This window comes from Hesperophylax consimilis, chromosome 4 (genome assembly GCF_061612785.1).
Source record: "Hesperophylax consimilis isolate HC1 chromosome 4, BYU_Hcon_1.0, whole genome shotgun sequence".
Lineage (NCBI taxonomy): Eukaryota > Metazoa > Arthropoda > Insecta > Trichoptera > Limnephilidae > Hesperophylax > Hesperophylax consimilis.
The window spans coordinates 32,119,120-32,142,461 of record NC_142839.1 but is presented as its reverse complement, the minus strand read 5'-3'; the positions used below and the strand labels follow the sequence as shown (position 1 = coordinate 32,142,461).

Here is a 23,342-nt window from a genome sequence, read left to right as displayed (position 1 = left end):
AGTTTAATCCATAGATATTATCTAAATTATCTTTTGCAATAAAAAATACAATTATTTTATTGCCGTTACAAAAAAAAGCTCTGCGCAGTAACCAAGAAATAAAATATCGTGTTGACCAGACTATTTGTGGCCTACGTCTCTGAGCATAATAATGTTTTAAAAAACATTAGCCTTCTGTCAAATTTGAAAAACATCGTTTGACATTTACTACGCTTCGTAATTATAAAATTTTATTTAAAATGGCTTTTGCAGCCGCAGATAACCAGGATTTCTTCAATTTCAATGGTGGAAAAAAGTCCAACGTTGAAAACGTTACGTCTCACAAGATAGCTGTGGTAGCCTTTATCAGAGAATTCTGCCTTTTGAAGCGAGATGGTAATATTATACATTGTTTACAAAACACCGGTTTTTGGTCATTAAATTAGTGTAAAAAACAAATGATGGTAATTATTGCGTTTCAGCTCAAGACATGATGATTTTTGATTACACCATGTCTCCTAAATATCGCAAAGACTTCTGTATGCTGGTTTTAAAATTAATTCAGGTATGTATTGGTTGTGATTACTGTAATATTTTATGAAACAAAAACTAGCTAGTTATTAATTTGGTTAAAATTTTAGTCACCAGATTTAGAATTCAGAGAACTGGAGGCTCTTCTCACATCAGGAAAATACAATTTGCTCAGTGCACACTTGCAGAACTTCTGCTTGCGGTTAAAGCAGATTTACGACGACGGGGTGAACGCCCTCATCGACTGTGTATCTAACGCTGTGGACAGACTTATGGTGGTTGACGAAAGCCCAGATGCTAATGTTTTCATCAGTAAAAGTAGTGTTGCAGGTAATTCAGTGCCTAATATCTATTCGAAAGTATTTTCTACTGAGATTTTGTTGTTTTAAACTATTATGAGATTTTGATGGCAAAGTGATTAAATATTAATATTATGTGAAAAGTGATGTGGTTCTGCTGCTGAGATCTGTTTTTCTTTTTATTATGTGCATCACTTATGAGAAAGTGGGAGAGGTTGCAATGGAGCTAATAGCCGTGTGCCTTTAAGTACTAACCCACTCTCATTAATTAACTCTGTAATTGCATTATCCTGGTTAAAATACCCCAATGGGACGACAACCCACACAAATAAGACGATTTTCATATATTATACCTATACATTCTAATAAATTATGTTTTTTTTTGTTTCCAGGAATATTTATCAGAAGAATGATGGTATTCTTAGACAAACTGTCATTTTCACAAGTAACCTCAGTTTACCGTTCCTTCTGTTCCTACTATGAGAATGGAAGACCAGGTTCCCTCATGAGGTACTTAAGCAAAGATGTACGTACAAAAACAACATTGTTTTGTAATTATCAAATCACGACTCTTTTTAAAACACAAAAATATATTCAATTTTTATTGGAACAACTTTTCTATAACTTTTGAAGGTTATTACCATCAATGTAATATTTCATTGTAGAAGATAATACTAACAAATCTAAGCGAAACATGAAACAGAACAAGACCCAGAAAATAAAAAGATAACAGTCTCAACTGGGAATCGAACCCATGATCTCTGTTATTATTAACACTACATGGGGTTACAAACCAATTCTTTAGAACTTTGTAATCATTATTAAAAATAGTTGCCAATTAATTGCAAGATATTATTGTTAATTTTGAATTTGAAATATGAGATTGACAAATATGACAATAATTAGGTGCCAATGGTCGAGTGGATAAAGACATTGTCCCAGTTGAAACCATTATCTTTTTATTTTCTGTGTCTTGTTCTGTTTCATGTTCCTTTAGATTTGTTAGTATTATCTTCTCCAATAAACCCATTTTTATATTTAAAACTCTGTCAGAGCAGATAACAGCCAAGCATTAAACCCACATGTTGACTATCTAACAAAACTGTTGTGACCCTTTTTTTTTTAGAAATTGAATACTTCGGAAAGTGGGACAGATGTTGCCATGAGCAATGAAGAAAAGAAATTCTCAGAAAATATTAGAAAAAAAATTGTTTTTGATCGAGATAGGTAAGGACTGGAAAGTTTTTTTTATTGATTTATTGTTATTAAGTTTAATTTGTAGAACTCCATTTTAATTTTTCATATATTCAATAATATTGTTATTGGCTTTATAAAACAGTTTATTTTTAAACAAGTTCTGCTGTGTAATTATTATTACGCGTGACAGCTGTTTCGCCCTCTGAAGGCATTATCAAACTGTCTGGCATTATCAAACTGAAACAGCTGTCACGCGTAAAAATTATGAAAAAAGGAATATTTATCTCACAAACATTACGTCAACCCGCACACGAGAGATAGTTGGAAACTATTCCAAAATCCATACGAATTCAAAAAAGTCTCCTTAGTGTCGCGTCGCTCTTGTATATCTTAATGGATTTGATGCAAGAAATGAAATAGAATTTGGTCATTTTGGAATTTGTATATTCTAATCATAATAGACACAATGTCGTCATTACGCTTGCATCTTTATCCATGTGAGTTTTTCCAAATTTTACAGGAGAAGCAAAAACTTCCCAGTTTTTTATTCAAATGAGTCAACAAACAACGTTTGAATGAGGATTGTGCGATAACTGTTAAACTTATGCGCAGCCAAGATTGGGCCCGATTCCTTGATTTTTTTAGAAATTTTTGGTGTAAAATAACATTTAGGTGTCATCTGGCACGTAGCCGTTTTTCCAAGCACAACGACATGTTAGATGTTACTATCAGTTTTGTTGTGAATATTTTATTTGGATTGTCTAACATACGATATTTACAACAGATATCTAATTCTTCTGCATTTAATGATTCCAGAAAATGTTGATAATAATAATAACAATAACATGGCATTTATATAGCGCAGTTTAGTGTCATTTCACTTCGAGTGCGCTTTACTATAACAAACTTAAAAACGGTAATTTAGTATTAGTGGTCATGTTCTTAAAATTATTCCTACAGTGTGCCTTACCCAATACAGATCTAATATTATAACACTAAATATACTGTTTATACAAAGTGATGACAAAACTTAGAATAACAATAACAGCAGGACAGGACAAAACAAGAATATTAAAACTAAAACAGGAGGCAGTTTGAGCTCAGAAATGGGAATCTTCTAAGCAGACATTTTAAACAGGTACAATGAGGAGGCAACCGAAACCAAACAATTATCGGAAGTTTTAGAATATGGCTTATTATAAAATATTGAAAAGAAGTTAAGATTTATGAATGGTCAGATTTTTTAAAATAATTAACCAATGTATCTCGCCAAATGATGTCATAATAATAATATAACACTCGCATAGCGTAGTTTTGTGCTATTTCACTTTAAGAGCTCAATGTAGAAATATATAACGTTACTCTCTCTGTGGTAGTTATGAATAAGTTCTTGATTGAATATTGTTTAAAGTTCTATTTTATGCATATATAATAAGATCACTTAAGCAGAAGCATTGTAGGACCCCCTTTTTTAGTTTTCACTAATGGCAGTACTTATTGTGGACATTATATAATAGACATATGAATACACAAGTGGAATTTCTAATCTAAATAACAACCACTTTGGATAGTAAGGTTCCATACGACACCAATGCTATGCATTAATGGGCTCTAGAGAAAACTACTCAAGATGTAATTATTTCATATTATTGTCATGTCAGATGGAACTTGTAATGAATTGCTTTTCGACCGTTTCGCGATGGAGAAAATTAAAAATGGACGTAAAGAAAATAAATTCTAACTGATTTTCACTCAGAGTAACCTCCTTGTCACGTGGACCAAATGTAATGAAATGGCTCTTTGGAGCTACCTATCTGAGCCTCTCGACCCATCTGCTACTTAACTGAGCCTACCCGTAGCTGTTAATGGAAAATAACCCTTCGTGGGTTTAAAGCTCCTAACTTTTTTTTTTGGAAATGTAGGAGGTTCTAACTTCTATTGCCTAAACTTCCACGAGTCCCTATGATTTTTCACATAGTAAACAAGACCTTCGTGGCTTTATCGTACAATAATCTTTCATCTAACATTGTGTGATTTTTTGTTTTTAGATATGGAAAGGTTAATGTAATTCGTTGGTGTGGTAACCCCTGCTCTTAGAAAGTAGAGTGAATGAAAACTCAGCTGTTGAAAGCCTCAAAAACATTTAAACCAAATCTAAATTTAACTAATCTTTCTATTCTGTTTTAATTCCGATCCTAGACATGAATTCTAACTATTTCCTCTGCCGTAGTAATGAATGGTGTGTAAATAACCTATTATAAACACAAAAATAAGGAAATATTAAATTTGACATACATTCAATTATTAGTAATGGTAACAATTTTCAATCGAAGTCCTCTCTGTCCGCAACCTCCATCTAACATAAAGATTTATATAGTTGTTAGTAAACACTAAATTGTATTGATCGGTAAACGAACTCGGAATAAACTTTTCTCTGCAAAATTTTTCCGCTGATTCGCACCACCACTCAGCGCAGAAGATAGGACTTATCCATACGTTGGTGACCCGAGCGACCAGAATATGTGAAGAACATAAAATCGGAGCGGAACTTACAAAGCTGACTGATGCACTGGAGCATACGGTTACCCAGTAAGTCAGACAAGGCAAATCATAAGAGTCAAATGTGCACCAAACGAAGACAGAATTGAACAAGAGTCGAAAGGCTGTGCCTTCCTGCCTTATGACAGACAGAATTGTCAGGCTATTGAGAAAGGAAAGTATCAAGACTGTCTTCAGAACAACGACTAAGATACAAGACTTACTGAGGTCTGGCAACAGTTTCCTCTGGAAACAGATGGAGTGTATAGACTCAGCTGTTCCGGATGTAACAAGGTCTATGTAGGCCAGACAGAGCGGACTGTTTCCAAAAGGGTTTCAGAACACTTCAGAGCTTGTAAACTCGGCCACCCTGACAAATCGGCAATTGCCGAGGTCCTGGGGAGACCCAAAACTTATAGAGCACGGCTGATTACGGAGGCCATTGAAATTCATAAAAATTCCGTAAATATTAATAGAGACGATGGAGCTAAGCTCAATAGTTCTTGGTATCCGGTAATTGACGGCTACACCAGAGCTAAACGAAGAAAACCACTTTCAAAATTATATGTTAATGTTAGCTCAGAGGGTTGGAGCTGGCAACACGGTATCACATCCTCATATATAAGCTCACATTTCACCAGAAGCTCAAATAACACATCTGCCCTGATGGACACTGCAATGCTGTCCGAAACGTTGGCTAAAGGAGTTAGCGCAACACGGCATAACACCCGAAAAAAAAAAAAAAAAGGATTTATTTGTTTACGTTTGCGTACATCGAACCCCTCCAACTCATGAGACTATTTCGGTAATAAATCATTCCTTTGTCCTAGTGCATCCATCTTTGATTGTTTGCTATGTGTGATCGTCCCTCCCATAAACTACGCCTTTATTTTAATTACTTTTATTTTAATTACAGGGATCGGTTCTGTCTCCGACTTTGTTTTTGTTGCACATCAATGACCTTTTGACATGTGCACCGATTCATTGTTACGCGGATGACAGTACAGTTCATGATAGCTTTTTGTTTGACAAGCCCCCAAAGGGCACACAAACTCCAACGGCTCGGAGGGCTTTAAAGCAGAGAATGGACGGTTATCTCGAGAGTATTTCCTCCTGGGGTAAAAATAATCTCGTCGAATTCAATGTTTCAAAAACCCAATCCTGTCTGATTACGTCTAAAAGGGATCCAAATGATAATCTAGTCTCCTTCAACGGAAGCAATCTTCCGAACAGGCCTTCCATTGATATGCTTGGTGTAACTATAAGTGACCAGCTCAGGTACGGGGGCTCCATCGAAGCCAGAGTAAAGTTGGCCTCTCAGAAGCTGGGCGTACTGTACAGGGCCCGCAGATACTTTAATAGTACACAACTGCTGACCCTGTACAAATCGCAAGTGCGCCCTACTGTCGAATTTGGCAGCCATCTCTGGTCCGGAGCCCCAAAATACCTGAAAAAAACCCTCGACTCTGTGCAAAAACGGGCGGTCCGTTTGATAGATTCCCCAATCTTAACAAACGGACTGCAATCTTTAGAGCACAGACGTCAGGTAGGTATGCTGTCCTTGTTCTATCGGTATTACAATGGAAGATGCTCTGAGGAACTAGCGTCATTGATCCCTTCGGCACCGGTGCGTAGTCGGGATACACGCCAAACGCGCGCCCAACATTTGTACACGGTTGACATTTGTCACATGAGAATGGGTTGCTTCTACGATTCGTTCTTAAGTTCAACAGCTCGGCTGTGGAACGAACTGCCAGCCTCTGTGTTTCCTCCCTCCTACAATATGGGACTCTTCAAGACCCATGTTCACTCCTTCCTCTCCACCAAAAGACCCTCCACACAGCATCCCCAAAGATGACATAGGCCCTGAGGGAAATTATTTTCTTCAGGGCCTCCTGTGTGGAGCTAATATAAAAAAAAAATAAAATATATATTACACTTTCCTGTAGTTGGTCCTATAATATTCACTAGATGTCGCCGGCATCCTGTTTTTCACTATATTTCTTATTGTGTTAATAATTTTCCTTTTTTCCCAGGGTAGGGATTTTCTTTCCGGGTGTGAAAACTTAGGAATATTCAAATCATCACAAACTTTGTTATTTCAAGGGGCAATATGTCGAGTACCTACCCATAATTTCCAACATAAATAGGGTATATTAGCAAGGCTGGCCCCAAGCCAAATGGCGGCTGGTGCTAGTAAAAACCTTAAGGGCGCTATGTTAGGTGTAATGTTATTATCAGTTCCATAGCGCCTTGGCTTCTTGGCGCCTTGGCGATTCGGCGCTCGGAGCGGATTGCTCCAATTGCACCTGCGCAGGACCGGCCATACATTAGGTTAAACTGTTTTATTTTCTGTTTTCAGTGGGTTTGAACACTGCCAGTGGTCCCGCAAGCAGGCGGAGCTGGTGACTGCTCGCCAGGCTGCCCTGCTGCAGGGGGGGGAACCCCGCGCCCTCTCCCCTCCTGAGCTGCAGAACACCATCTCACAGATACTCAGGGATAACCCCGACTACGCTGAAGCTGTAAGATTTATTCTTTTTGAAAAAAAATATTCTGTAAGATCATTTTTATTTGAATAACGCACAAGATCACCAAGTGCTCCCAACTATCAGGAGCCAGTGGGACAAGGCATCTCCAATTGGGATATGTTGAGAAGCTGAAGGTAGCGGGGAGAGGAAGAGGACAGGAAGTGGAAGGTGGACAAGTATATTATATAATTATATTATGAGCTGATAACAAAACACGGCTAAAGCCATTTCAAGCAATATTGTGATTCTGAAAGGTAGTCTTTCACTAGGGCAATACTGAAAAGTTTAGAAATTATGAATTAGTACTTAATCAGCGGCTTCTTCAGATTTAGTAAAATAATAATATTTTCTGTTAGTAAAATCACAAAAAAATGAATCAAAAAATTAAATTAAAAATTTAGGCGTATTAGATCTATCAAAAAAATTATATATAAAGATGCAAAAGTCGGTCATTTTGAATACATGTAGGATAACAAAAGATTTTTTAAATATTTATGTTGAGGGATCAGTAGGATTTATAGGCCCTGTTAGAAGTTCTACCGAGCCGAACCCTCTGATATGAAAATATCTGGAGTCGGTGAATTATTTTCCCATTTGATCTCTGGTGAGTTGACGTGTTGTTCTTGTATTGTTTTGTATTTATTTTGCTTATATAATGCACTTACATAATGTTGATTGACTAGATGATCATTTGTGGAAAAGTGAGTGGAAGGGTTAAGTTTTTCCTTTGGGGAAGATTTAACCCGGACAACTAAATCGGAAGTTAAAAAAAAAAATATGTAATAATAACGAACAGAAAATTTGTTTGAAAAAAAGCTCTCAAATGGTGAGTTCTGAGATCAAAATATCGTAAAATAGGCTCAGCGTACTCTGTTTGGAATTTTTAGGTCCATGCAACAATTATTTTCATTTTACAATGTCATTTCCGTCATGAGCTATGAGGACTATGGCATCCCCAATTGGGAGAAGGGGAGGAGATGAGGCTTCGAAAACTCTGGCAAAACAAAAATGGTTCTTACAATAAAATTCTTGAAATAATTTTCTTTCATAATAATATTTTTAAATTGTTTTAGCATTTCTTAAGTTACTTGAACTGTATGCGATCCCGGGAGCTCTGTGGCGCCATGGACAGCCTCTACAGCTGCTTCGACCGCAGTGTGGCCGGACCGCTTCCTGCAAACAACACGGCGGCGCATCACGCCGACAGGAACCGAGTGTTCCGCTACGCATCTCTTAACCTGGCAATACTTCACGCACAGTTTGGACACAAGTAATTAATATCAATATGTTTTTTAATAACTGTATGTAAGGCGCCGTAGTAAGCGTTAAAAAGAAGATTACTGAAGAGGTTTGAAAGGGAATTATGTAAATGCGCACGTTAGAGGGGCGCGCTAATATTAAAAACGATTACAATTAGTAGGCGTAAGCGAGTGTTTTGAAAATATTTAATGAAACACAACTTTTTTAAATGGATCAAAAATCTCTCGACAAGTAGCATTTAAAGAAATGTGATTTTTTCAAACCTATAACATGTTAAATAACAGAACAAAATGTATTTTTAATAATTTTCGGCGCATATATGGAATTACTTTTTGAACTCAGCAAATGTATAGAGATTATCTTCGAAAATCTTTTTAAGCTAGAAGAAATAGTAGAAATTCGGAATGTGGGGTTTTAATCCTTCTCAAAACTGAATGTAGTCTTCCATATAATTTTTAAATTTGCCAATTTAAGCAAAATTAGTATTTAAATTCTCCTTTCCTTTTCCAAAATTTGAAATGATGGCCCAGGACACCCTCGAAGGCTGAAACATTTGAAAAAAAACCCTTCTCTTTTAACCTGATACACTGCTGTTGCATACGTAATCCATAGGCCGCTATCCACGTATGTAGAGCGGAATAATTTGGGTGAATAGTCTGTTCAAAAAGTCAGTCGACCAATCCTACCGTATTCAGTCCTCAATTAATGAAGTTTCCTGCATTTACCTTACTTTTAATATCCCCATCTCTCGTAAACATACATTCCAAATACACAAACTCATGCACTTACTCCAAGTACACAACTATCTTGCTCGTTTTTTTCGTACTCTCAGAAAAAAAACGCCATGACTTTGGACTTACTTACATTCACCGTTTGCATCGTCTTGAAACCAAAGGCTGTAGATTTACATGAATGCGATTTAAATATTTCCAGAGACCAGTGCCTCTCCGCTCTAAAAGAGGCCATGGTGATGTGTCAAGAGGCGGGGGACTCGGCATGTCTGCAGCAGGCTGCTTGCTGGGCATGGCGGGCTGGAGGGGGGGGCGGAGGCCCGCCCAGGGCTCCCCTGTCCACCGCCGCCCCCAACTCTACGGCCCCGCCGGCCAAACACCGCGCCGCCCTAGCAGCGCAGGCTTTTGTACAACACGGGATCACGAGGAAGTCAACGCCGGCTAATCTTGTTGCGGTAAGTCAAGAGTTAAACGATGGTAATGGACAGGAAAATGGACATTGAAAAAAAAACTGAATACAATTGAACGAGCAGATGTCATTTAAAGCAGTGCTCCGCAACCGGTGTGCCGTAAGTGGGTAACAGGTGTGCCGCGGTCAAATTCAATGTATTTGACATTTTACAATATTTCATTATGTATTTAATACACAATGACAAATTATTTTTCATAATATTGTCTCCTTTTTCAAAATGTAGTATAGAATCTTTGGAATATTCTGTGCTGAAATGGGAGCCGAATATGAATCCCTATTGTTTTATAGTGAAATTCGTTGGCTATCCCGAGGCAAAGTTTTGGCTAGATTGTTTGAGCCTCGTCACGACGTGCGTGAGTTTCTTTTAAATCAAAATATGCACGAACTATATCAGCGCCTCGATGATGATTACTGATTGATTAAAATTGTATACATGGCTGATATATTCGAAAATTTGATTATTGACGAGCTCCAACAAATTACAAGGGTTGAAAAAAAACTCGAACTTTTCCAGAAAGAGTTGCAAAAAGGATGTTTTGAAATGTACCAAAAGACCAACCAAAGTACAATTGAAAACAAACAATCAATTGTGGATCTGGCCCAACAACATTTAAGTATGCTTCAGCGGAAATTTGATCTGTATTTTTATTCCATTAATACGGAACAATACAATTGGATTCAAAATCCTTTTGCAACCAATGCAATAAATTTTACGGAAGCACTGCCTCTATATGTATAATTCGAGAGGAATTTACAGATTTAAATAATGACATGACTTTAAAACTTCACTTCTCCGAAGTTCCATTAGAAGTTTTCTAGATTTACGTTATCCTATACGAATATCCTCGCATTTTCGACAAAGCAATCTTAACACTACTTCCATTTTCAACGACATATTTATGTGAGCAAAGTCTTTCAACGTTTGTATTAATTAAAAATGATAAGCGGTCATGCTTAAAAGTCGTGCTGTCAAAATCGATCCGAATATAAAACTTTTGTGTTCATTGAAACAAGCAGGTATCACATTAATTTATTATTATTTTATAATAATTAATAAATATGTTATAGTTATATGTATGTATACTTTTCAAATAAGTAAACAAGAAAAATTTGTATCAATTTTAATCTGTATATTTTAGCTTTTGGTGTGCCGCGGAATTCTAGGAACAATTTTAGTGTGTCTTAGGTGAGAAAAGGTTGCGGAGCACTGATTTAAAGCACAATAGGATGCATGATTTGAATGCTCATTGTAGTGGATACCAATACTGCCGTCATACCATAATGTAATAATATACATTTTTATTTTTATTTTCACCGTATTCTGTGGAATGTATCCAACGGTAAAAACAGAATTAATTATATGGATGGGTAGGATCATCGGCTATGACCTTCATTGAACTTTCTCTACATTTATGTAATAATAATGAAGGAACCATTAAATCCTTGTCTGAAGAAAAACGGTCTATTGCGTGTCCTTAATTGTTTCCAATTTGTCTCACTCCTTATGATTTATTCTAATATAATTTTAGGCTTGACATTTTGACTATAAATTGATTTATGTAATTTGTTTTGCAGCTGATGATGAAAGGTGACTTGGTTCATTGCCAGAACTCCATGATAGACATGATGCAGACCAGTTTGGCAAACCGCGCAGCACTTTGGTCCTTCTATGGGAAATCTGAACTGTCATCAATTTGCTGTCAACTTTTACTGAATTTAAATACAGGTCTGTAAATGCAAATTTCTACTATGAAGCAGAAAATTTGTTGTCTGAAGATGCTTATGTTTGTTCACACATAAAATTTAAAAAACTTTAGTAAGGCCCTAAGTAACTAACAGCGAATAAAATGAATGAAAAATAATTTGGAAATTCTGAAATTCAACTAGAAAAAAGTGTTCAGGAATGAATAATTTCATGCTCCGACGATTATTGACGAACAGTTCTTTAATTTTTTTTAATATTTAATAATAATTTAAAATAAATTTGTTAATAAGATAACATTTGAATTGTATTTAAATACGACTAAATACATGTTTGTTTTATTCTTATGTGCGTTCACACAAACAATGTATTGAATTCTGTAAGTCTTAACTTAAACTTTAGGGTGCGCAGTTTACACCCATGCTGTGAAAGCAGGTTCTCTACAGAGCGTCGGACCATCCCATGTTATACGACGGTAAATTAAATGCTTCCCAACTTAGCCGTTGCGGTCAGGCTGCCTAATTTAAAGTAGGTACACCAGCCAACTAACTAACTAATCATCACGCATTCCGCGGGGGTGTGCGGAGAGGACGGACCGCCAAACAACTTGGTCTTGGCACACACTTCTTGCCTCATTCACATTCATACATTGTCTCATACATACTATTATTCTGACTCTAGACACGACCTGCCTCAAGTATAAGATTCACTTGATCGTGCCATGTCTTCTTCGGGCGTCCCCGACCTGCGAATGAGGTTAAAATATAGTACAATACTCTCTAACTAATCCGCGACCCCAAAAACCGGGTAAGTGTTCAATTAGTGAAAGCTGTAGATTATAGTGCATACATACAAAATATGCTAAAAATTAATACAGGTATTTAGCAAAATACTTTTTATTGTGCAATTTTTCAAGTCTATGCTTGCAAAAAGACTCCATTTTCTAAACTTGGCTAAAAAAATGGCAGAACGAAACAGAAACACATTGCGACAGTTGCTAGAATATACTGAGGACTAACTAAAATGTCCTAAAACAGCAATATGTAATTAGATCTGGTGCCCGGTAAAATGGCTCCAGCAAGCTAGACAGCGGTACTATAACTGAGTGTATAAGAGTGAGATATAACCCAACCTGTCGGTGTACAAAGCTTGACACTCGTGTCTAAGCACGCGGCGGACTTAATTTGACATACGAATACCGACGAATTAAAGAGTTTGATTTTCTGCTTTCAACTATCAAAAATAACGTTGGATTATAGTAGTTAAGTATGGATAATCGACAGGCGGATTACTGAGAAAGTACTGTAATTACATATATATTTATGCAGTTTACTTTTGCAGTCTATTTTTAAAAGAGGAACTAATGTGCTTACATAAGTGTGGAGTAAAATTCTAAACGAAAAATTTTTTTTTCAAAGAAAATCATTATGTACGAGGCAAGTTTAGAAAGTAAGCATACTAGATTTTTTTAGAAAAGCGTACTTGAAAAAAAATTACAGGATATTTTTGATACATTTTTTGACTATATTTCCACATTGTGTGCCTTCAGGGAGATGTAAAGATGATAATCTGAAGGTGCCAAGTCAGGGGAATACGGGGGCTGGTTCAAAACATCCCAACCAAATGAGTCCAAGAGCGCCTTGGTGGCTTTAGGGCGTGTGGGGACTGGCGTTGTCAACAAGCACACTCCTCTCATCAGCATTCCCCTCCTTTTGAGTATTTTTTAGGGTCTCACAATATCGTTGTGATAGTCTCCCCCAGGCCATGATATTTTTACCCAAAATTGTGGTTTTAAATTTTTTGGCAAATTGGTGTGACGCCACTATCTTTTTAACTTAGGCATGTAATGAGCCACCCAAATTTCATCTCCAGTTACAATAGAGCTGAGAAAAACCTCACCTTCCTATTCAAGTCACTTAAGGGACTTCTAACCGACATCTTTCACGCAACTGGACACTACAATGTGAGTTTACGTACTACCGTGTTCCTGCTCGCTCTTGCAGGAGATCCCCCTCTACCACTCAATGCCAACCCTCAAAAAATCATAGCTCGTTATGGTCACAGTACACTCACTTTCTGAACATGCCTCGTACATCCTGCGAATTTTCATGGGTAGTATTTTTGTTAATTTTTTTTAGGAGGAGAGTGGGACAGTGAATCCTCTTGTCTAGCGGCCTGTGGGACTGCTCAGTCATTGGCCACACAGGGGCTTCGCAGTCAGGCCGCTGCTGTGCTGCAGCACGCCCGCAGCACGGCTCCCTCACCGCCCCACTGCCACATCTGGATGAGGACACAGCACCTCATCACAGCGCAGTATGCTCTCATGGCTGGTTGGTTTATTTTATTTTTCTCTGAATAGGGTTTTCGCATTAAAAAGTGTTTGATGAAACATCGGAACACGATTTATTTGGAGAGAATGTGAACAAAATTTTAGTTTCTCTTATTACAAACGGGAAACATCTCATTACACCTGGAGTCGATTTTGTGGTAAAACTATTTTTGATTTCGTTTTCGAGTAAGAAAGGTTTTTATAGGTTAAATGTCTCCTAAAATGTGTTGAAGCGTAGACCTGGCTCATAAAGTTTTTAAATATATAAATATATGCATCTTATTTCTGTAGCTTGTGGAGTCGCTAAAGTGGTCCCAGAAAGAGGTTGTATGTATGTCAAAAAGACAATATACTTGAACAATCTCTACGACCTCTCTCTGGTACTACTACTACATATACAGTGAAGATTTAGTAGATTCAAAAATATATATGATTTCAAAAATAGTATGTTCCAATTTTGGTTGCCTCCTGTATTGCCTATGTAGCTATTACCACTGTACTGTTTTCAGAGTCTCGCATGATTCTGTTCTAATATGAAGGCAGGCAAAACATAGTTTGAGGTTATAATTTGAATAAAGAAACAATGATTCAATTTCATAATATTTAAACTTTACTAAATAAGATTTAATTATCCCAAGTTGCAGGTAATTGAAACCCGCACTTACCAGTAAGTGTGATATTAATGTTTCTAGGTAAATGGCAAGAAGCCGAGCAGGCTGCTCTTCAACTGGCCTCCCTGGACAGGTGGGAGAGCCAACTCATTAAGGCTGAGATACACCATCACAAGGGGGAGCCGGTGTACGCCATGGCTTGCCTCAACGACATCTTAGACCACTGCAAAACTGACAGAGAAAGCCAACTCTATCTGCCACTCCGAATCAGAGCCATGATTCTCTCGGCGCAGGTTGACAGCAGTGCTTGCGGCACCTTGAGGAAATCCTCCACTAATATAATAATCCTGAATGAGGCACTCTCTCTGGCTTTAGATAACTACTTGGACTACCAAGCTTCCATAATAGAGTTGCATGTTGCTAATATTCAACTACAGCTGGGATTGGTCACAAATGCCTTGGCTATTGTCCAACTTCTTTTGGCAAATATTATGACTCATGGAGGGCCGTATGATCAGGCAAGAGGTAAGTTGTCTCTATCTTATGCCTGCGACAGACCATAATATACTCTTATGGCTTCATTAAATATATTTCAACATATCGTTCGCCCACGCTCGCCATAATTCCCAATGGGAAAAAAGCATAAATATACATATGTATATTTTTTATTTCTTCATAAATTTTATTACAACATAATAATATTGGTTTATATTATATTACATAAACTCTCCTGATAAAGCAGATGCTTGTGCTTGGGAGAGGATGTGGATTTCAGTTTGTGCTGAAATAGGCCAAGCCAAGAGAGTATAGTACAAGTCAATAATCAGCCCCATTAATAAAAATAATGGATTTTTTAATGTGAATTGATGAAATGTAACAGTTTTTTTTAAGTGATTGTTTGATGTGTTTTTTGTTGTTGTAGTACTTTTGCTATACGTAAAGTGTAGAATTGCAGCAGCTCCAAAAAGTGGCGAAGTCAGGAAAAATGTAATGTTGTTGTGCGCCGATTTGCTGGAAACTGTCAAGAAGAAGTTTAACCAAGTGGAAGCCATTTGCAGGGTCAAGGATTGCATTTATCTACAGGTTATTAGAGCCAAATCATTATTTTTGTTTAATCGTGTAAACATGATGTATCAACTTGTACTATTTTGTGAATTATGCAAATCTTAGTGTTTGTAAAACAATATGTAATACATATTTCAGGCACAAGTTCTGCATGAAGTAGGAAATATATCAACAAGGAACAGATGTGCAATGGAGTACCGACTACTTGATGAGCAACATCCAACTAAAAGAAACAATGATCTGGTCATGGTCTTCTAAAATAAAATAGGTTTATTATTTCATGTGTGCAATTACAGTCTTAATAAATTCATGTTCAAATAAAATACTAGCTATTTGATTCCCAAATTGATGCCCGAGGGCTGGTTTCATGCATTACGAATAAAGCTTATCATTTAGAACAGCCTTTTTTATTATCTCATTCATAGTATGCTGAATGTCCCTGCACAGGACTTCAGCCATGAGAACCTTAGTCTTCTCCTGCATCTTGGATTGTGTGTATGCCAGTTCTCCAGAAATGCTCACATCGTTCCACGAGTGTCCCAGGGACGCCTGAGATTCACACACTCTTCCCAACTGCATCAGCAGCGAGGTTATGTCCTCTAGGAGTGGAGGGAAGGCCGTGCAGATCCTTACAAGTGAAGGAAGCACAGGTTGGAACAAATCAACTCGTAGGTCACACGGTAAAACTGATAACAATACTGAAAGAGTGTTTACACAGAGTCTCGCTATAGACATGGCTTTCGGAAGGGCATATTGTATGGATACATGTGACACCAGATCTATCGCAAATACTTGTTTTTCCAGAGAAGCTTGACTTAACAGTTCAGGGATGAAATCCAGACAAATATGCATGGAAGGAATACCTTGAACGGTGACAGGTAATAACTCCCTAGGGTAGCCTTGGAAGTGAACAAGCTTTGCCAGAGAAGGTTCAGAAATAAATATCTGATGTAGGAATGAACAAACAATGCTTCTCACTTCTCTCAAGGACCACATTAGTTCGGGATGTGCTTTGTCTTCACTGGTTTCCAAACATGCTTCCAACAGAATCTGCAGAGCCGCACTCTCTTGAGCCGCTACCAGCGCATTCTTCAACTCTTCTCTTTCAGAGTCTGAAGTCAGTTGACCAGTCTTTTCTATCAGAGGTTTATCGTGTAAGTGCCTTGCTAACTGGCTTCTGGAAGCTGCCAGGCTTGCTTCCAGTATTCTTAGGACAATCTTCAAAATAGGTCCGCTTCTGAATATTCTTACATCACATCTTAACACCTGCAGTGGATCAACTAGAATATTTTCTTGGGTAAGAATGACATTCTTTGAAGCACTGTTAAGGTTAAGAAGAGCATTTATCGACATAACCCACAAACATCTTGGAAGTACTGTATTTAGTCTTAGCCAAACTTGTCTATACAATTCCTGGATATGTCTGGATACCTTGTCTCCGAGAATCATTTTAAAATAAAATACAAATGTTTCGGCAAATGGCCAAATGTCTGTTGGATTTTTCATTAGCATCTGTTTTAAGACTTTCCCAGTTTTCGATGGGCTTGTTTCTATGGCAGAGAATGCATCTATAATATAAAATTCAGTAAGGACATTATCTGCAGATGTCGAAGCTGGAAGAGCATCACCGAAGATGTGGTCGTCCATCCAATCATCTACCAGGGAGAGATGAGGGAAGTGTGTTGCCAAAAGTTTAAGAAGAGGGCTGAATAATCCACCATAACTCAACTGGTCTCTCTGGGCTTGATGAAGCAAATACTTGATGGGAAGTTCCGAAAGGAAGGTAGTTGAATAGCATTTGATTTTACGTCCACTAGCGATGTGGGAGGCTGTGTTGGTTAGCCTGACATCCTCATACAGCAGGAGGTAGTACAGAAGCAGCAGCTGGGAAGTCAAACTTGGTTTCTCTATTTGAATCTCTTCACTCGAACTTGAATCTATTTCCATTTCTGCCAAATTGTATACTTTCTTTTTACTGTCAAAATGAGCTCCAAATACGGAATTACGGAATACATTTCTAATTTCTTCTTCTGTGATTGGTTCATTAACATATTCCACAGCTCCCTTGGTGCTATTGAATAGTATAGAATTGACATAGACCTCTACAAGAGCGGGCAGTACAGGGTGCAGAGGGGCAGTAGAATTGCAGATCTGTTTATATATCCAGCTTTTGATGGGAACCTTGTGCTTGGAGAAGGCTCGGGACTTGAGCAACTGATGAATGCAGTGGACTGGAAGGTATCCTGGGATATTTCCATTCAGATTAGCTGTAACTGGAACTTTCACCGCGTGTGCTGTCACAACCTAATGGACATAAAAAAGAGGTGTGATGTAATAGGCTTAATATGTATGTATGAGGTGAGGTTATAACACCGATGTAGATAGTTTACCTGTTCCGTGAATATCTCCTGAGTGAAGACTTGTTTGATGCGCGTCATGTTGTTAGGGCGGATGGGGACCTTCATACCTAGAGTGGAGCAGACCAGGTCACAGATGGCTGACAGCTGGTTGGAGTGGAAGTGGATCGCCATCAGCAGAAGCATCTCACCAAAAGATGCCGACACCCCGGAGGCACTGCAAAGTAAAAACATATTATTACAAACTGAAGTAATGTGGAGAAATATTCATATGACAAAATAGTATATGATATGTCTGAAAATAATATAAATTACCTTTCAAAATAAGCTTCCTCCTTAACGAGCCACTGAACCCATTCTATAGCTTTCTTCTCATGCTCTGGTAATGCTGCAGAGAAATAAAAACAGTATTATTATATACAATACATTACAGAGAATATTCAAGTCAAAGCCCAAACATGGTTTGAAGAGTCCGTGATTTAGACATTAAAGACAGACAAAAATAGTTTTAGACTGGCACAATAATTTGAATATTATAGTGGAAATAATTAATTGAGATTTTCAAATTGAAGATATAAAAGCTTGATATTTTTCAAAATCTTACCAATCAATGAAGGACATGCGATGATCATACACAAGCTGAGAGAGACAAATCGCACTCCGGCCGGAGTAGGTGGAGGTTTTGATGTCACCAGACGAATTAAGCAGGCCACTTCTTCATCTTGGAATCTAAAAATAAAATAAAAAACACATTTATACCATAGGGTTAGAGGTACTTCTCTTTGAGAGTGAGTCTAGTACATATTGTAAAATACTTAGACATACAATTTGAGGTAATGCTTACTTGATTCCAGCGATCCCTCTAAAAGCGCAGTACAGTCTCAAGAGCGCAGCCGCCTGCAGGGCCCTCTCCGGCCGCAGGCTGCTGCCAGGTGCAGCTCTTAACCGGCGCAGGAGCTCGGCCCTCAGCCGGGTAGCCCCCGCCCCGCCGGTACCCCCCTCCGAGGACCGGTTGCGCTTGGCCCCCCCGCGAAGGAAGTTGGCCACCCAGTTGCGGGATGATTGCTCGCTGCCTAGCAATAAGCCGGATACAAAGGCCACCTAGAATAAGCTCACATGAAAGATCAAATTAACCCTTGGAATGCTAAGCTAAAATGCCGAGCAGCCCGCTATACGCCGGCTGGCACTACTTTGACTTTTATTATATTTTCCAGCTAAATAAGCGTTCTTCACAATACAAACAAGTTGTGTGAGGCTTTCCTGTAAAAAAATACAATACTATGACTTGAAAATCGGAATTATGACATTTGACACGGAATTTGGGATGCAGTTTTTCACAGATAAAATAACTATGTTTCCAAGTGATGAAATGACTTGCTAGAATAATATTAAGACACATTATTTCCTTGTCATGGATATGCTGGCATTCCAAAAGATAAATAATTGGCAATAATCACTTCTTTCAGCTTAATTGTTGCCAGTTTTTAATTTACTGTGACCATAGACATCCAAATTGATAGTCTCACCCTAACATGAAGTCTGGGTATCATTTCGACGAGCTGGAGGAAACCTACGTGACCATATTTGTGGCACCAGGAAGATTCGAGAATAATCATCTTATTATCTTTAATAAACTACGAAATCAGTTGTACGTTAACCGCCGAAGAGCGCACATTGAAATAACCAGGCCCTGTACAGAAAAGTTAAGTTCGCTACAGTAAACGTTTTGCAGGGCAGTCCACTGTGGGACTTTTGTGTGCAGTATCCGAATGTTTGTTTTTTAACACCTAGCGTAGCAATTCTAAAAATGAGTGAGGTGGATAAATTATAATATGCGGCTAACTAAATGTTAACATTTAGTGTAACAAAATATTCAGTTTGGAAAAAGCCCGGACTTTTGTTTACCCGATTTTGGATTTGTAGTTGAGTTTTTTACATAGCCAGCAATTTGCATGTCTTTGTAAAAAGGACTAGTAATTGGTAAGCAGATTTTATTTTCGAGGGATAAATAGTGATGTTACAAAGCGAGTAGCAAATACTGTCAGATGTTTCCCTTTTCCTGATGGGCTGGTCTATTAATTGGGATGTTTTTGGGTGCACAACTAATACTGTGAATGTTGAAGGTCCAATGGAAGGTCATGCTACTTGTAGAAGTGAGCGCAAGTCATTGTAGCGCTGTTCTTGTATTTGATTGATTTTTAACTGAATTAAAAAGTGCAAAATGAGGTTGCAACTATTTGAAACTCCAGAATATTACTGTGGTAGATGCTGGATTGAAGAACTTATTTGGAATAAATGTCAAGAAGATTAATACATAAATCTCCCAACAGTAGGAAGTCTACCTTTATAGCACAAAAGCAATGAGTTCCCATGTCTTTCCGCCACATAAGAGAAGAATAATGAAGGAGTGTCGTCATCATCATCAAATCAGTTAAATAAAAGTGTTAAATGACAAGAGCAGACATCATTCATTCCATGAATATATTAGTGTGGTCAATTTTTCTTTGGTTAATTTATTTATATTTATATATATATATATATAAATTACAAACAATACAAAACAAAATGAACCTTTGTCTGTCCAACTGGGAAGGATTCCCGTTTCAGGACAGCCAAATTGTGTATTTAGTACATAATATTCTTACAATGGAATGGCAAGGCTGTCAAAACAAATTTGAGAACATTGTTGATTGCATTCGAAGTGACAGGATGGTTTCTTTATCCTTGAAAGAATCGCAAAGATGTAATTTATTACCAGGGTCAATTTGGATAACATAAGTAAATGCATTCAGAACAGATGAATAGTTTCTTTCGGGACATCACAAGTCTGAGATTCTTTCCAGGTCATTTTGGAGAACATTTACAATTGTATGGTTAGAATTTCTACATTCATAAATCAGTATATTCAACACTAATTGAGGAAAACTAAATCTTTTTTGTGATTCAAAATGTGCGTGGGATAAAAAGTAAAGCATATATGCACTCACCACATCACTATGCGAGGAAGAAGCATCTGCAGCAGCATGGTCCAATGTGATGGAAATAGCTAGAGCAGGCAGCCTGCAGGCGTCGGCACAGCGGGCTCGAACGCCGAGGGCGTGTCCGGGGGCCATGGCACACAGACGTGCTAGGGCTCGACTGCGGGCTCTCCCAGCACCCCCTGAACTTTCTTCTTCACTGCGGTCTGCGTTGCATACCAGCTGGTTTACAACTAAAATTGATAAAATATTGGGATTGTTTGAAAACTTGTGTTATAAAAATAAGTCTACAAAACATTCCATAATGGGCGCACTATTTCACACTTACAAAGGAATAATTTAATGCAATATAGTCTAAATATTATGAAGAAAACATGTTGGAGCTCTGTTTTATTAGAAAAGTAAGTACTTTCGTTATGAAGTCTGTTTTACAGTAAGCAAAATAAAAAAGTTTAGTATTCAATTTACCTTCTTTAAAACTATCTGGCATATTAGCAACGACCCAACAAATAATTGCAGGTCCCTTGTTTACATAGAGTAGCGTCTCACAGATATCTGAGATATTCAGCAGTACCGGCAGCTCAGCGAGACAGATGCAGATAACATCCGATATCTCCTCCAAATACACATCATTGTCAAACAGCTCTGATGGTTTAACGGTATAATCAATAACGCTCGATGGAGGGTTCAACTTGCTCTGGTTGAATTCTGCAATTTGCGATTGCAATTGGAGTAACTCTGCAAGAACTAATCGTACTCTTCGAGTAGAATCTGAGCGTTCAAATTCATTGCTCAAACCATTCACCACACTTTGGGTGAGGTGAGATTCTTGACGGGAGGCTCCGGGCTTCTGTCTAAAACAGAAACAACAATTTATTATGATTCATTCGTTACTTGTGCATTTTAAAGAGTTTTTTGGTTAAATTTGCTTATTTTATTTACTTCTGTGAACATTATTAACACTAATACAGAAAAAAATTGTGGTGTGTAAGGTTAGAGTGTAAATGAAATTACTGGAAATGTGTATATAAGTTGTGTTTCATTATCTGTACTAAGGTGTTGAAGCGTATAATCTAATTTTATATATTGGAAAGGTGTATTTGTGATTGTTTTTTGGTATAGTTCAACAATTTTATTTGTTTTAATCCTACCTCATTTGTTGTTCCTTCTTCAGGTCGTGTTCCAGAGCGTGAAATTCTATCGACAACAGTGACACCATTGAGTTTACTAGTTCGATGCCCGCGAGCAGTGTCAGAATATCCTTTTTGGCTTCGGCACAATATTTTGGAATATCTACAGGAGATATAAGAGCCATTCGAACGAGACATGGTAGAATAGGACGGATTTCTTCGGCTGTGCATTTCATTAATTCTTCTATATTTAAGCTCTCGATGGACTCAAATACATGAGGAGCCACTGGTTTGAGAAACATCTTGGATAAGAAAAATATTTGGGGCCCTCGAGTCAATAAAAATAGGCTACTTCATTATTTATAAGTGCCAAGAATAGGCGCCGAGATTTCCAAATGACATATCCACATAACCCCAACAAAATGTCCAACAAACTTGAACAAACATCCTTCAAACCATAGATATACCCAAAACTATGACAGCTGTTGCTCCGGTTGCTCGTACACCGTAGTTAGTGATGTCAATAACATATTTGCCATAATATTATAATCTAATCGACTTATTTACTCGAAATTTATTTATTTATTCGGTACATCTATATTATACATAAGGTTATGATATATTTTGTACTGTGCCAGTCTCACTAGGAATATCCTGTATCGAGACAGGCTTGTTTACAAATATTTTATCAATTCTAACAATAGGTATATTTTTCGACAAGCTTAATTTTATTTTTTTAGTAAATTGGAAGCAAAAATATTTGCAGAATTAAATCAGGTTGTTATTTAAATTGGTAACAATAATGTGATTAGAGAACTTTTAATTAAAATTTGGGTGAGTTGTCCAATTACTGCACCCCCGTTCTATCATGCTAGGTATAAAGAGTACAAGTCCATATTTTATTTCATTTTTTTAAATCTCTGAGACAATATCTTCACGTGGTATCAAAATAAAAAAAATCAAAAACATATTTCAATTCAAAACAGGCATTTGTTACTTAATTACCCAAATACAAGTAATCACACTTTAGACATTTAAAATCGTTCTCCTGAAAAGTTGTTGTTTTTGACTTGTACTCAGAGGCGGATTTGCAGTCTTGGCCGCCCTAGGCCCTAAGGCCCCAGACCATGTAGCCGCCCCTTTCTCAGTACCCATCATATTGACCAGGAGTATCCAAACTTTTCCGTAAGTTCCTAGGTTCAAAACCGTTTTAATTTTCCTGCCATTATCATTCATGGTTCATGGGGTGAGATTTGTCCAGGTCTTGGCGGCGGATACGTCTGCCCACCTGCTGCGTGGCGGGCCGGATCGAGAGAGACTGAGTAAGGGAGGCCTTTTGACCTTTCCAGCTGGACTATCTTGACCCATCGCCTTGCACCGCAGTTGGAGGGATGTATTCATACGTATGTCACTCCTGGACACACTAATCCCCAGATTCCTACCCACCCCTCATACATTTTCCTTTTCAGAACTTCCTATCCTTCCCTTCCTTAAAAAGACCCTCCACACAGCATCACCTAAGATGACATAGGTCGTGAGGGAAAATATTTTCCTCAAAGCCTCCTGTGTGGAATTAATGTAAAAAAATACGCTTGCTAAATTCGCTAGTTCAATTACTGTATAATTGTTCATTGT

The 23,342-nt window shown here is 37.7% G+C and overlaps 2 protein-coding genes across 2 annotated transcripts; one reads left to right on the top strand and one right to left on the bottom strand.

Annotated features, from left to right (window-relative positions):
• The first annotated feature begins 102 nt into the window (after window positions 1–102).
• Window positions 103–15,632, top strand: ida (anaphase promoting complex subunit 5 ida). Its single transcript, XM_089651691.1, has 13 exons — window positions 103–375; window positions 462–544; window positions 621–840; window positions 1,202–1,335; window positions 1,936–2,036; window positions 6,907–7,066; window positions 8,146–8,342; window positions 9,266–9,518; window positions 11,111–11,261; window positions 13,376–13,567; window positions 14,259–14,702; window positions 15,100–15,260; window positions 15,381–15,632. The coding sequence occupies exons 1-13, from the start codon at window positions 240–242 to the stop codon at window positions 15,498–15,500; spliced, it is 2,352 nt and encodes a 783-aa protein (XP_089507817.1). The 5' UTR covers window positions 103–239; the 3' UTR covers window positions 15,501–15,632.
• IntS2 (integrator complex subunit 2) lies at window positions 15,480–22,164 on the bottom strand. The gene is made up of 8 exons (XM_089651689.1): window positions 21,729–22,164; window positions 21,046–21,431; window positions 20,587–20,810; window positions 18,444–18,700; window positions 18,204–18,328; window positions 17,915–17,987; window positions 17,633–17,816; window positions 15,480–17,546 (listed from the first exon to the last, which is right to left on the bottom strand). Exons 1-8 carry the CDS (start codon window positions 22,007–22,009, stop codon window positions 15,615–15,617), a joined length of 3,462 nt encoding a protein of 1,153 aa, XP_089507815.1. The 5' UTR covers window positions 22,010–22,164; the 3' UTR covers window positions 15,480–15,614.
• Window positions 22,165–23,342: the final 1,178 nt, after the last annotated feature.

Excerpts from the sequence above, each read along its gene's own strand:
- ida (XM_089651691.1), top strand. The coding sequence starts at position 240 with ATGGCTTTTGCAGCCGCAGATAACCAGGATTTCTTCAATTTCAATGGT. Across the intron at positions 8,343-9,265 it reads CACGCACAGTTTGGACACAA|AGACCAGTGCCTCTCCGCTC; the intron begins GTAATTAATATC and ends AAATATTTCCAG. Across the intron at positions 11,262-13,375 it reads TTTACTGAATTTAAATACAG|GAGGAGAGTGGGACAGTGAA; the intron begins GTCTGTAAATGC and ends AATTTTTTTTAG.
- IntS2 (XM_089651689.1), bottom strand. The coding sequence starts at position 22,009 with ATGTTTCTCAAACCAGTGGCTCCTCATGTATTTGAGTCCATCGAGAGC. Across the intron at positions 20,811-21,045 it reads GCCAGATAGTTTTAAAGAAG|TTGTAAACCAGCTGGTATGC; the intron begins GTAAATTGAATA and ends TATCAATTTTAG. Across the intron at positions 18,701-20,586 it reads CTTCCTCGCATAGTGATGTG|GTGGCCTTTGTATCCGGCTT; the intron begins GTGAGTGCATAT and ends AGCTTATTCTAG.